Genomic DNA, 13,401 nt, shown 5'->3' with positions numbered 1-13,401 from the left:
CTGCCGACGTTGAAAAAGGCATTAGGCTGCACTCACAACCGCACCAGGCTTATGTTAAGCATAGTAGGTTCAGAGTGCTATTTTGATAGATAAGACATTTTCATGGCTTTAAATATTCTAGAACAGTGGCTCTTAAAATAAAGCAGGGAGGGTAATAAGATATCAAAAGCAGAGGAGGAAATTACAAACAAAAACAAAACACACAGCCCTGAAGAATTCTGACTCAGCAGTCCCACAGGTTTCCCTGGAAGCATCTGAATGTCCTAGAGGGGATTTCCCAAAGTTCGTGGACAAATGGAAAACTTTAGAAAGCCACCTTGAACGGCATTCCAAGTTGTATTATTGTTCTGAAATCTATATTTATGAAAAGCTAGCCACTGCTAACTTTACGAAACGGCTTTGAATTCACCACTCTCTCTTCCAGGGCAGAAAACATAATTCACACGTGTGTTTACAGAGGCTTAGTTAACTGCCAAGCCTATGGAAATTCTCAGCAAACAATGGACTTCGATGTGCAAAATCCTGACCACATTTAAGATGTTCAATCATGTCGGGCATGCAATAAGTTAGAATTAACTTATTTCTGAGTTAATGTTAAGGAATATATATATATATATATATACACAGCAAGGCACATTAACAAGCTAAAAAGAGACAGTTTCTAGAACAAAACTGTCAATAAGCTCTTCGTACCTGCTCTTTTCCGTAAAAGAAGGCTGAGTCAATGCTCTCTCCATTGTGTGTGCCCGTTATCAAAAGAACACCAACAAGGAGGGCAGGGATTCTGTAAGAGCAAAGATTTGGGGAGTGAGAAGGAGAGAGCGAGGGTGAGTAGGCACGGTGCTTCCAGGAAGACGCAGGCAAACACAGAGTGACCAACTTACCCCCAGCCAGATATGATGATGATTCCAACGGGCATTTGCACCGTCTCTCGCTTTTTTAGAAGAAACAAAGAAATTGCCAGCAGGCCTGAAAACAAGAAGATGGAGGTGGAGAGAGAGAGATTTACTCTTGACTTTGACCAGACTTCATAGAACTCTATTTTCTCTTTGCTCTCCCACCAAGTTCACTTCAGCAATATCTGTCTTTTTTGCCCAAGAATTTTCCATCACTGCTCATCTCAATATTTTGAAGAATCAGGAGTTCACATATACAAATGAGGGAAAATATGAATGCTTCTCTGTCTGTCTCTCTGTCTCTCTCTATGTGTGGGTAGATAGATAGATAGATAGATAGATAGATAGATAGATAGATAGATAGATAGATAGTTTCATTTGGGGGAAATAATTTTTCTGATAAACTCCAATTACTTTATTCTTTTGCTATATGTATTCCGAATCTCAGTATATTTGAAATAAAAGCAAAACAAAACAGAGACAGAATAATTCAAAAAATTACACACATTTACTCTGAGGGTGCCAAAAAAGTCTGTGTTAGGCAAGCCACACACACATGGCAATGGATATTACTGGGAAATGCCCAAATCTAAATGATGGCCTTAATATCAGCAGAATATTAATTTAATATTAAATGCAAATGATTTAAAGTTCTTATATTTTACTTATATCTCATTATCTATTAAAGTAACATCTCTGTTTAATAAAGCCTACGTAGATGCAGAAATAACACAGTGATTAAAGTGCTCAGCTGTCAATCAAATGGTCGGTGGTTCGAACCCACCAGCTACTCCAGAGGAGAGAGAGATGTGGTAGCCTGTGTCCATAAAGATTGCCCTGGGCACCAGTTCTGTCCTACAGGGCCACTCTGAGTTGGCATTGAGTGCCCAGCAGTAGAGCCATAGAATCTTAGAACTCTTGGGTTGGATGAGACCCCAGTTTTCTAGGTATGATAACCAATGTCCATACCCCCACCAGTGGAGGGCAGAACAGGACTAGCAACCAAGGTTTGTGACCACAGCAAAGTAATATTTCAGATCTATCCATATTTCCTGAACTCAGATTCTGAGGACTCTTGGGGATTCCTAAAATATAATCTTCAGGATCTGGACATTTTCCATCAGAAACTTTAAGTCTTTCTGGTTTATTTTTAATGATAATTATCTGCATACCCACCTTATTACTGAAGTACCATCTTCAGTAATGATTTCAGGGTTTATATTCCTGTTTGCATCAAGTTTGAGGTGACTGAAGGCCAAAGGACACCAAATACACACACACACACACACACACACACACACACGTGGAGGCTGTGTAGCAGTCGTGACAGGACCAGGACACAGTCCTGCACAGGGCCGTAAAGACGGGCCAGGACAGTAATTCTCTGGAACATTGCTAGTTGTGATTGAGGTCGGCCACGCAAGAGCAGCTGTCTTAACACTGCCAATTAGAAGGATGGGGTGTGTACCTCTGTTTGGAGGACGTCTGTGAATTGGTTTGGTCTGACTGTACATATTAGCTGACTCTAAGGAGTTCACATCCAGACTTAAGGTTGTACAGCTTAAGCAACATTGCTGAAAATAAATACAAACCCCACTGGTGCCCTTGAGCATTTCAAAGGTTTCCATGTAAGCACTCTCACTCCGGTTCCAGAAAGACTACGCTAACACTGCTCTGCGCGTAGTCTACTGGACACTCTACGGCGCGGGCCTCAAAGTGCCGGGTGACCAGTGACCAATCACCCAAGTGTGCCGTTGGAGGCCATGCTCCTCATTCCTGCGGGTCAAGTGAGCCGAGTCTGGCAGTCCAACCCTAGCCTTAGCTTGCTCACGGACAACGCCAAGAGAACACTCAGCCACAACACTTACCCTCTTGGGGCCTTATTTTTCTAATCTGCAAAATGAAGGACGCAAACTAGACCGCCAGTGTTTCATGACGTGTGGAGACTCTGGGTGGCATTAGTTAATATGTAATGTTCACGTGTATTTGAAAAGAAAAAAGGTGGATGGGTTTAAAGAGAGAGAAAAAGGGACAGGTGGTAGATAAGAGATGACATGACCCATGATGATGGTATGCAAATGAGGGGGATTTAGAAAGGGCTGATGGGATGGTGTAAAACGACACCTTCACATTTGAAATTCGGTTATGTCATCATAGTCTGACAACTTGGGGGTTGGGGGACCCTTCCTGGGGTCCCGGAATTCAGAACAATCTTTGGGTGGGTTTTGACAAGCAGGTTTGAAGAGTCGAGTTCCTAGAGACGGGAGGCACCGTGCCGCAAAGATCTGCTTGTGGCTCTCTTATTCCATCTATAAATTGAGCCTTAATACAACCTCGGCATTAGAGATCAGGCTGGTTCATCTGCATTTGGAAGTAGACTGCCTAGGCTCCTTCCACTTGACATCTCAGGGAATAATGACACAAGGAAGACGTGCTGTTACAAAGCACAAACTGTCTCGGAGCCGCTCTGAGCTCCCACGCGGCACTGTGGCCTCACTTCCCCCGGCTGTTTGCTTGGGTGGGGCTGCCTTTGAACCTGAAGGCATGAAGGCCAGGTCTGTCTGCTGCCGCAGCCACTTCCTGAGAGTTGCCTCTAGCCCCTGGCTGGAACTGGTACCTGGCTCTCTCACACTTGGCATTTTCAGGGTCACTTTGCAAGGTCAAGTGTGTGCAGAGGCAGCATTTCCCCCAAAGATTTCAGAATGTATGCTGCTAAACGAGTGTCGGATGTCACTCTAAACACTGTGTGATGACTGTGATGTGCTCTTTTGGAGCCAGTTCAAATGAGAGGCAGTCCTTTTCACTGGGTGCTCTCTTAGTGCCTTACCCTTTCATTCCACTCTTCCTGTCCCCGGTCCCACTTTCCTTCCTGTTTGTGTTTCATATGCTTTCCTTTGGCTGAGTGCCAGCCATTTGCAGGCCTACGTATTCAAAGTTCAGAACGACTTGACACTGTTGTAACCAAGTGTTACATGTGAGTAAAGCAAGGCCCCACAAGTTCAGTAATTTGCTAAAGGCAGTGCTGTGCCTGCTCATTCCGCCTAATTGGACTCTGAGGGGAGTACTGGGAGACAATGTGTTCACCCCCTCCTTCCTCTGCGCATCTCTAGTGCCTGCCCCCTTGGAATCTCCCAAGAGGAGCTAAGCTGACAGCAGCCTGGAGCGGAAGGTCCTGGGTAAATGGACCATGCGGCTATGCCCCATGTCCAAGCAGAGTGTGCACATCAGCAAACAGACCTGAGCTATGCAGCCTGCCTGCCTTGGAGGCGTATCTGGCTGAGTGAGCGCCTGGATCCTGAACCGTTGCTCACGTTGACTTCAGCTCATAATGATCACATGTGACTATGTAGAACTGCTACACGGGGTGTTCCAAGCTGGGACAGTGATAGGAGGGACCAGTCGCTGGAAGAAGATATCATGTTTGGTGTGTCTGCAGAACGGACTTAAACAGAATGGCAAATGGTGCAGGAGCGGGTCGTGTCTCCTTCTGCTGTACACAGGGTCCCTATGGGTCGGAAATGACTTGACAACACCTAGTGACAACAACAACAATCTTTACGGGGACAGACTGCCAGCTTTTTCTCCTTCAGAGCTGATGGGTCAGTTCAGATGGCCAACCTTTAGCAAGTGGGCACTGCTCAACCATTGTGCCCACAGGACACCTGTAATCCTGCACTACTAGGTTTTCAATATATCGCTAGATACTGAACTTCTAATAGATGAGGAGCCAGGGGAAAAGATCTAAATTTCCACTTATGACCCAACTTACCTGTCCACAGGTACGTGCTATAGAGGGAGCTGTACAATAGAACAAACACCAGAATTTGTCCAACAAAATTTTTTTCTTTAACAAAATTCCATATCATCATTCCAGCACAGACAATTGACTGAAGAAAAAAATCATTAAACACTTTGTAAGTATCTAAACACCATACTATTTAACACTACCACAGAAAATAACTACTAAGTCATTCACATGCTTTATTCACAGTAAATCTAATTATTTATTTGAAGGTATTACTATCAGCTATATACTGAGTATACTAAAATCCAACTTTTATGTTGAGAAAAAAATCTTTAACTGTATTTCTATTCAATGAAAACAGATAATGGCTATATTTAAATAATAACATTATGTTTGGTAATGGTTTACATAGAAAATGATAAACTTCTTTTGATTATAATAGAAAGCATAAAGATTTCACTAGAAAAATAACACCTGAGAGTTCAGTTTTTAATGATTCAATTGCTTCTTTTAAAAACCCAAAGTGATCACCAAATGCTATTATAAGCTTCAACATTAGATAGTTCAAAACCTACTCTAACATTTAACATACTAAACATAATTTAACAGTGATCAAATTTTGGTTGCACTTGCTATTACGTCTGGCTTTATAACAAGAAAAACCCAGGAGAGTAATTTTCTCCTCTATAATAGAATAATCTATGAGGAAAAATATTGCTCTAAGTTTCTCTGTGTTTCTACTATGGCTCTAAGTTTCTCTGTTTACTAACCTGAGCAATGAGTAAATTAGTCGTAAGCATATGAGGAAGCTGTTTATACTTCTTACTCAACAGAAGAACAGCCAGAGACCAGACCTTAAAAACAAAGGGGCACGTTATTTAGGTTTCTTAATCTTTATAATCACTTATTAGATAATCCATTGTTTACCTCTTTAAGGAATCCTCAGCTGGCTTAGAAGGCAATTCTAATATTTCATTTACTTTAACCTGTCTAGTTAAAAAAAAGTTAAATAACTATATCCAAAGCAAACTAAAGAGCCTGGGGAAATCTCATAATAAATGAGAAGTCTCGGGGCTGTTACAACCCAATGACTTGACAGGGGTCCCACGCGCCCTCTCTCAGTGAGAGAGGTGGGACACAGTTTCCTGGTCAACTATTTAGCAAAGGAGTTTTAGTGAGAGACTTTGGTACAATGCGCTCTTGTAAGTTTTTTCTTTTCTATTTGTACCTCATTGACCCATCAAGAATCAAAGTTCCACGCTCCTGTATTTCAAACACTGCATACCATCACCCACTTGAAGATTTATCCTCTTGCATTCCTCATATTTAAAAGAATTGGGGTTCTGGGCCACCTACTGAGTGGCCTAGTGCGTGTGCTGGGTAATATTCAGCTAGCCAGAAGGCTGATACTTCCACGCTATATTTCTCTACTTCGACCACAAAAATGTCTGGCACTTTTTTATCAAGCTACTCACACTCATTCTGTGTCTTCCACTCATTTTTATACTGAAGTTTACTTACCAAGGAGACAAGGCTGATAATACTTATATCAAAACTAACATTCTGGATGGCATATGCCAATGGCTTGGGGTCCATAGTGGGAAAGGTCAGTAGCCAGGCAGAAACGTACATGATTGGAGCAGACACGAATGTGCTGATTACCATCCCTGAGGTTATCTGCAAAAATGATATCAAGTTAGGGAAAGGATTACAATCTCACTCGAACCCAGTTATTTTCAACTCTCAGCAGCCACAGCCCATTAAATCAGTCTAAGGCACTAAACATCAGTGGAGAATAGAATTGAAAGATTTTCCATAGACTTTTTGAAGGCCCCCTTTTGAAAGCAAAGTTCAGCAAAAAGATATTACAGAAGTCAGTCTACTATCCAATGCCCTCTTTCTTCTTTATGGGATTCTTTCAAAGGAAACAGTTGAGTTCTTCTGGCTCCTCATCCAATCTGTGCTCAGTTTTCTACTTGTACATAATGGGTACTAAGAAATTCCATGGCTGATGGTTATTTTCTAGGCTCTAAAAGGTAAACTATAACAATAATCGGTGGGGGAAAATCTATGAGCAGCTTCTCCCATTTTATAAAAGACAGGGTTATAAGAGCAATTCCAAAAAGAAAAAAGAAATACCACGCAAACATTTTACATGTTAAATTATGACACAGACTTTCCCTACACAATGCCCAGTGTTGTATTTCATCAACATTTGCTCGAATGCTGTAGATAGCATTCGTATTGGTGTTAGCTATTTGATACAATTGATTATGTGGCATTTTGCATCTGGCGTTTGAGTTGCATCTGGTGGTGGTGCTGGGGAAGCATTGGGTTGCTAATCACAAAATTCATGGTTCAAACCCCCTAGATGCTCATTGGGAGAAAGATGAGGCTGTCTGCTCCCTAAAGATGTACAGTCTCAGAAACCCTATCTAGGGTCACTATGAGTTAGAATTGACTTGATAGCAGTGGGCCTGGGTTCAGTTCTCAGTGGAGAAAACCTCTTTTCCCCTTCAAATTTAAAAGTTAAATATAAATATAGCACTAAAACACTCGAAACTATAAAACATTAACAAAAAGAAAATCAGGGCTGAATAAAAACTTCAGACTAAATCACTGCATATGTCCCATGAGGCTTCCTTACTTATAATGAGGTTGTTTATGGATATTAAGTTCTCATAAAGAATACTGACTTCTGCATTTTAGAAATTCATTTTTTTCTACAGATCACACAAACAATCACTTAAACCAGCTAAATATACATACAATCTCTACTTCCATGTTGAATTGTGTTGCAAAGATAGCCACTCCTGGCGCAACAGGAAAGACGCCGTACAAGAACGCATAATTTGATAAACTTGTATGGTTCACTACACTGTCGCCTTTGTCCAAGAGTTCCACCATTTCTCTGCACAAAAGTGGCAGCACCAGGCTGAAGGAACAAGAAATGCATCAGTCACTTGACATATCGGTACCCTGGTTGATTAGCAGTGGTTTGCCCTAGTGAATTTGCCAAGAGGCTATTCTTGTCTCCTGCCAGGCAGGTATATTTATTTGCATGCATCATATTATCTGCATGCCTACATGTGGACATTTTGTTGAAAACACCAAGAGCTCCACTTGGAACCATTTTCAAAGGAACCATAATCTAAGAATACTTCAAACATCAGTGATTAGGAGGGGTAAAAAGAACACTGAGTTTTTTTTCCTTTTGTTCCACAAATAATTTTCTTGCAAAAAAATTGGTATAAGTTGCAATTATAGCTGCTGTCTCTTGCTTCCTTTATTGGCCCATTGAAATGTTAAAAAGGGGGGGGGAAAGGTTGACAATCTGAATAAGAACTTTTTTCCCCAGAAAATTACTAAACTCCTTTATGGGGGTTGTGGGGGAAGGCTGATTTTTATTATGATTAGAGGTTTAGATGGTTCTGTTAATGATAATAATGCTGCTCCAGAAGAGTATAAAAACTAGTAGAAAAATAAGTATCTCTTACAATTAGCCCTTCATCTTTTTTAAAAGACAAAAGGTTGAGCAAAGGGAACTGAAAATGGGGAGGAGCAAAAAAATTAGTGAAATCAGGACTCACAGAAGTAGTGTCAATTGTTAAACAAGCCTGTCAGGATTCCATACAAAGAGCTTACCAGCTAGAGCTGAGCTAATGGAGCTAAGGAGTTTCCCGTAAAAAGATCAGGCCCAGGGTTGAGAACACTGTTGCCAGGACACCTAGAGAGAAGCTCTGAGATGGAAGAGAGAATTCATCTCAATCGTCTTTTTTCAACTCAAGAAAAAGAAAAAAAAGGGAGTGACAGACCTAACAAAGAACAAAGACCTAGAAAGAAAAGATTACAATCCAAGAACACATTCGTTCTATTTGAAAGTCAAAGTCGATAACACAACTATTATTATTGTTAGGTGCTGTCCAGTGGTTCCCATACAATGTCCCACAGAACAAAACACTGCACAGTCCTGTGCTATCCCTACAATTATCTCAATGTCTCAGCCCAGGGTTGCAGCCACTGTATCAGTCCATCTCTTTGAGGCCTTCCACTTTTGTGCTGCCCCTCTCCTTTACTAACCACGATGTCCTTCTCCAGGGACGAGTCTCTCCTGATAATATGTCCTACGTATGTAGAGATGAAGTCTTGCCACCCTTGCCTCTAAGGAGCACTCTGGCTGTACTTCTTGCAAGACATATCGGTTTGTCCTTGTAGCAGTCCATGGTGCTTTCACTATTCTTCTCCAGCACCCCACCTGAATGAATCAATTCTTCTTTGGTCTTCCTTATTTAATGTCCATCTTTCACATGCGTAGGAGGCAATGGAAGATGGCTTGGATCAGGCGCATCTTAGCTCTCAAAGTAACATCTTTGCTTTTTAAAACTCTAAAAACGTCTTGTGCAGAAGATTTTTTCTTTCTCTTTAAAATCATTTTATTAGGGGCTCATACAACTCTTATCACAATCCATCCATCCATCCAAATGTGTCAAGCACATTTGTACCTTTTTTGCCATCATCATTCTCAAAACATTTGCTTTCTACGTGGGCCCTTTGTATCAGCTCATTTTCCCCCTCCCTCCCTACTCCCCTTCCCTCATGAACCCTTGATAATTTATAAATTGTTATTATTTTTTCATGTCTTACACTGTCTGACATCTCTCTTCACCCACTTTTCTGTTGTTTGTCCCCCAAGGAAGGGGTTATATGTAGATCCTTGTGATCGGTTCCCCTTTTCTACCCCACCGTCCCTCCACCCTCCCAGAATCACTACTCTCACCACTGGTCCTGAAGTGATCACCTGTCCTGGATTCCCTGTGTTTCCAGTTCCTAGCTGTACCAGTGTACATCCTCTGGTCAAGCCGGATTTGTAAAGTAGAATTGGGATCATGATAGTGGGGGGAGAAAGTATTAAAGAACTAGAGGAAAGTTGTTTCATTTTTGCTACTCTGCACCCTGACTGGCTGGTCTCCTCCCAGTGACCCTTCTGTAAGGGGATGTCCAGTTGCCCACAGATTGGCTTTGGGACCCCACTCCACACTCCCCCTCATTCACAATGATATGATTTTTTTGTTCTTTGCTGCCTGATACCTGATCCCATCAACACCTCATGATCACACAGGCTGGTGTGCTTCTTCCATGTGGGCTTTGTTGCTTCTGAGCTAGATGGCCGCTTGCTTATCTTCAAACTTTTAAGACCCCCAGATGCTATGTCTTTTGATAGCCAGGCACCATCAGCTTTCTTCACCACATTTGCTTATGCACCCATTTTTTCAGCCATTTTGTCTTCAGCGATAGTGTCAGGGAAGGTGAATATCACAGAGTGCTATGTTAGTAGACCAAATTGTTCTTGCACCAAGGGAGTATTTGAGTGGAGGCCAAATATCCATCTGTGCAGAAGATTTACCTAATGTAATGTCTTTTGATCTCTTGACTGCTTTTTCCATGAACACTGAGTGTGGATCCAAGCAAGACAAAGTCTTTGACAACTTCAATCTCTTCATTTACCTATTCGTCCAGTTGTGAGGATTTTGGTCTTCTTTACATTGAGTTGTAATCCATACTGATGGCTGCAATCCTTGATCTTCATCAGCAAGTGCATCAAATCCTCCTCACCTTCAGCAAGCAAGTTTGTGTCAACTGCATTTTGCAGGTTGTTAATAAGCCTTCCTCCAATCCTGATGCCATATACTTCTTCATATAAGCCAGCTTCTCTTGTTCAGCATACAGGTTGAATCAGAATGGTGAGAGGATACAACCCTTAAGCATACTTTTCCTGACTTTAAACCATGTAGTATTCCCTTGTTCGGTTTGCACAACTGCCTCTTGACCCATGTATTACTCGTGAGCACAATGAAGGGTTCTGGAATTCCCATTCTTCTCAAGGTTATCCATAGTTTATTATGGTCCACACAGTTGAATGCCTTTGTAGAGTCAATAAAACAAAAGGAAATATCTTTCTGGTATTCTCTGTTTTGAGCCAAGAGCCATCTGACATCAGCAGTGATATCATTTGCTCCTCATCCGCTTCTGACAGTTCTCTGTCAATGTACTGCTGCAATCTTTGTTGGATGGTCTTCAGCAAAATTTTACTTTTGTGTGATCATTGATACTGTTCTATAGTTTGAACATTCTGTTGGGTCACCTTTCTTTGGAATGGCCACAAATATGGTCCTCTTCCAGTCAGTTGATCAAGTAGCTGTCTTCCAAATTTCCTGGCATTGATGAGTGAGTGCTTCCAGTTTTTCATCAGCTTGCTGAAATATTGCACTTGGTAGTCTAGCAATTCCTGGAGTCTTGTTTTTGGCTAATGCCTTCAGTGCGGCCTGAACACCTTCCTTCAGCACCAGTGGTTCTTGCGCAGATGCCACCTCCTGAAATGGTGGAACATCGACTAGTTTTTGGGAGGTACAGCGACTATGTATAATCTTTCCACTTTCTCTCCATGTTTCCCTGAGTTCTTTCAGTTTCAGGTATGCTGAGTGTGTGCTTCCTTTTTGGTTTCGAATTCTAGGTCTTTGCACATTGCTTTATAATACTGAGTTTTGTCCTTTCAAGCTGTCCTTTGGAATTTTCTATTCAACTCTTTGACTTCATCCTTTCTTCCATTTGCTTTGGTTACCTCATGACTAAGAGCAAATTTCAGAGTTTCTTCTGACATTCATTTCCATTTTTTTCTTTCTTTCCTGGCATTTAATTTCTTCATGAATGATGGCCTTCATGTCCTCCACAGCTAATCAGGTTCCTCTGTCATTAGTGTTCAATGCATCCAATCTGCCCTTAAGATGACCTCATAATTCAGGGGAGATAGATTCAAGGTGGTATTTTGGCTCTTGTGAATTGTTTTAATTTTCTTCAGCTTTCCTGAAAAAATAAGTTCAGCTATCCTAAACTTGCATATGAGGCATTGATGGTCTGTTCTACAGTCAGCCCCTGGCCTGATTTTAGCTACTGATATTGAGCTTCTCCATCTTGTTGTCCCACAGATGTAGTCAATTGGATTTCTGTGTATTCCATCTGGGGAAGTCCATATTTTATGTTGTTGAAAAAGGTATTTACTATGATTAAGTCGTTGGTTTTGCAAAAGTCTATCATGCAATCTTCAGCTTCATTTCTACCACCAAGACCATATTTTCCAATTATTGTCCTTTTTCTTTCTAACTTCTGTATTCCAATCACCGATAATTATCAATGCATCTTGATTGCACGTTTGATCAATTTTCAACTGGAGTTGGTAGAGTTCTTCAATTTCTTCATCACTAGCTTTTGTGTCTAGTGCATACATTTAGATAATAGTTTTATTGACTGGATTTCCTTGAAGATGGATAGATATAATCCTCTCACAGACAGAGTGGTATGTCATGATAGATCTGGCAATGTCCTTATTGACAAGGAATGCCACACCATTCTCCTTGACTATGTTATTCTCAGCATAGTAAATCATGATTTTCTGATTCAAAATGTCCAATAGCACTCCATTTTACCTCACTAATGCCTAAAATATCGATTTTTATGCATTCCATTTCATTTTTGACCACTTCCAATTTTCCTAGATTCATACTTCTTGCACATTACAAGTTCCAATCCTTAGCAGATTTTTGCAACTGTTTTTCCTTATCTTGATTCTTGCCTCATCAGCAAATGAAGATTCTGAAGACTCCACTCCTACAGGTTTTACCCAACTCACATCACCATGGTTGACTCCACTCCTAGAAATCAGCTCCTCCTTAACCACAATTCGAGTGCTCTTGAACCTGAGGGCCTCATCCCCTGGGACTAACTCCAACAAGGTTCTGCTTCCGTTCTTTAGGCTTTCAGTATCTGACAATGTTTTGAAGCATAAAGTTTTCAGCAACTCTTTCCTTCCAAGTGGAGAGCTGAGTCCTTTTTCGTTGTCTGTTTTTAGTTGGGAAACTGCTGAAACCCGTTCCCTTTGGTTGGCATTTGAAATACCAGCTTCCAGCGTCAGAGCAACACACAACCACCATAGCATGACAAACTTACAGTAAAGTGGTGGACTGAGCTTCTTATTGTGATGACAACACTAACACTTTCTTCCCAGGAGGCTAACACCAACCCAAAGAGAGTCCATGCAGTTTTCCAGGAGTTGGGATTGACGTGATGGTGATAGGTTTTTGGTTTAAATACCCCTCACACTTTATATTTACATTTATTATTTTGGAAATACTTTGATTATGCTTTAAATATTGAGAATAAATAATTTTATACCATATTCATAATACATTAAAATTCAATAGTGAAGAATGTGCTTTGGGATAATCTCATGATACAATTATGTCACTTGAATCATAAATTATAACTCCCTGGCTAATGAGCCAAATGAGCTGAAAAACTACTAACTAATGAGAAGATAAGATCTTTTTATTGGACAGGTTAGGATCAGATGATTGACAATAGTCATTCATTTACCTGCTAACAGAAAGGTTAGCAGTTTGAACTCAACAGTCATTCTGCTTCCTTAAAGATTTACAGCCCCAGCCTCCTCTCAAAGGAGCAGTTTTGCTCTACGCTGCAGGGTCACTGAGCTAGTTTACTGTGCCAGCCTGGCCGATAAAAGCATGTGGGGTTAATTGAAGGGCGGGGTCACCCTGGCATGCTTTGTTGCTTGTTTGCTGTTTAATATTAAGGTCATTCAGCCCCAAAACTACAGAATACTTTCCCCTAATGAAATAAATAAAGTCTGCAGTCAAAAGTATTATTTTTATCATGGCTAAGGTGCTTTTGACTTTAGGATCTTAATTG

General features: G+C 41.0%; 1 protein-coding gene across 1 annotated transcript in view; it reads right to left on the bottom strand.

Annotated features, from left to right (window-relative positions):
- GPR155 (G protein-coupled receptor 155) overlaps positions 1–13,401 on the bottom strand; it is a 49,669-nt gene that overhangs the window by 18,497 nt on the left and 17,771 nt on the right. Inside the window, exons 4-9 of the mRNA XM_075529313.1 lie at positions 7,411–7,576; positions 6,163–6,318; positions 5,412–5,495; positions 4,666–4,783; positions 885–969; positions 694–784 (exon numbers count right to left, since the gene is read on the bottom strand). Of these exons, the coding sequence (XP_075385428.1) occupies positions 694–784; positions 885–969; positions 4,666–4,783; positions 5,412–5,495; positions 6,163–6,318; positions 7,411–7,576 (700 nt within the window). The remainder of the gene's footprint in view (positions 1–693; positions 785–884; positions 970–4,665; positions 4,784–5,411; positions 5,496–6,162; positions 6,319–7,410; positions 7,577–13,401) is intronic.

The sequence above is a fragment of the Tenrec ecaudatus genome, chromosome 13, assembly GCF_050624435.1.
Source record: "Tenrec ecaudatus isolate mTenEca1 chromosome 13, mTenEca1.hap1, whole genome shotgun sequence".
NCBI lineage: Eukaryota > Metazoa > Chordata > Mammalia > Afrosoricida > Tenrecidae > Tenrec > Tenrec ecaudatus.
Note: the sequence above shows the minus strand (reverse complement) of the source record. Positions and strands in the feature narration are given on the sequence as shown.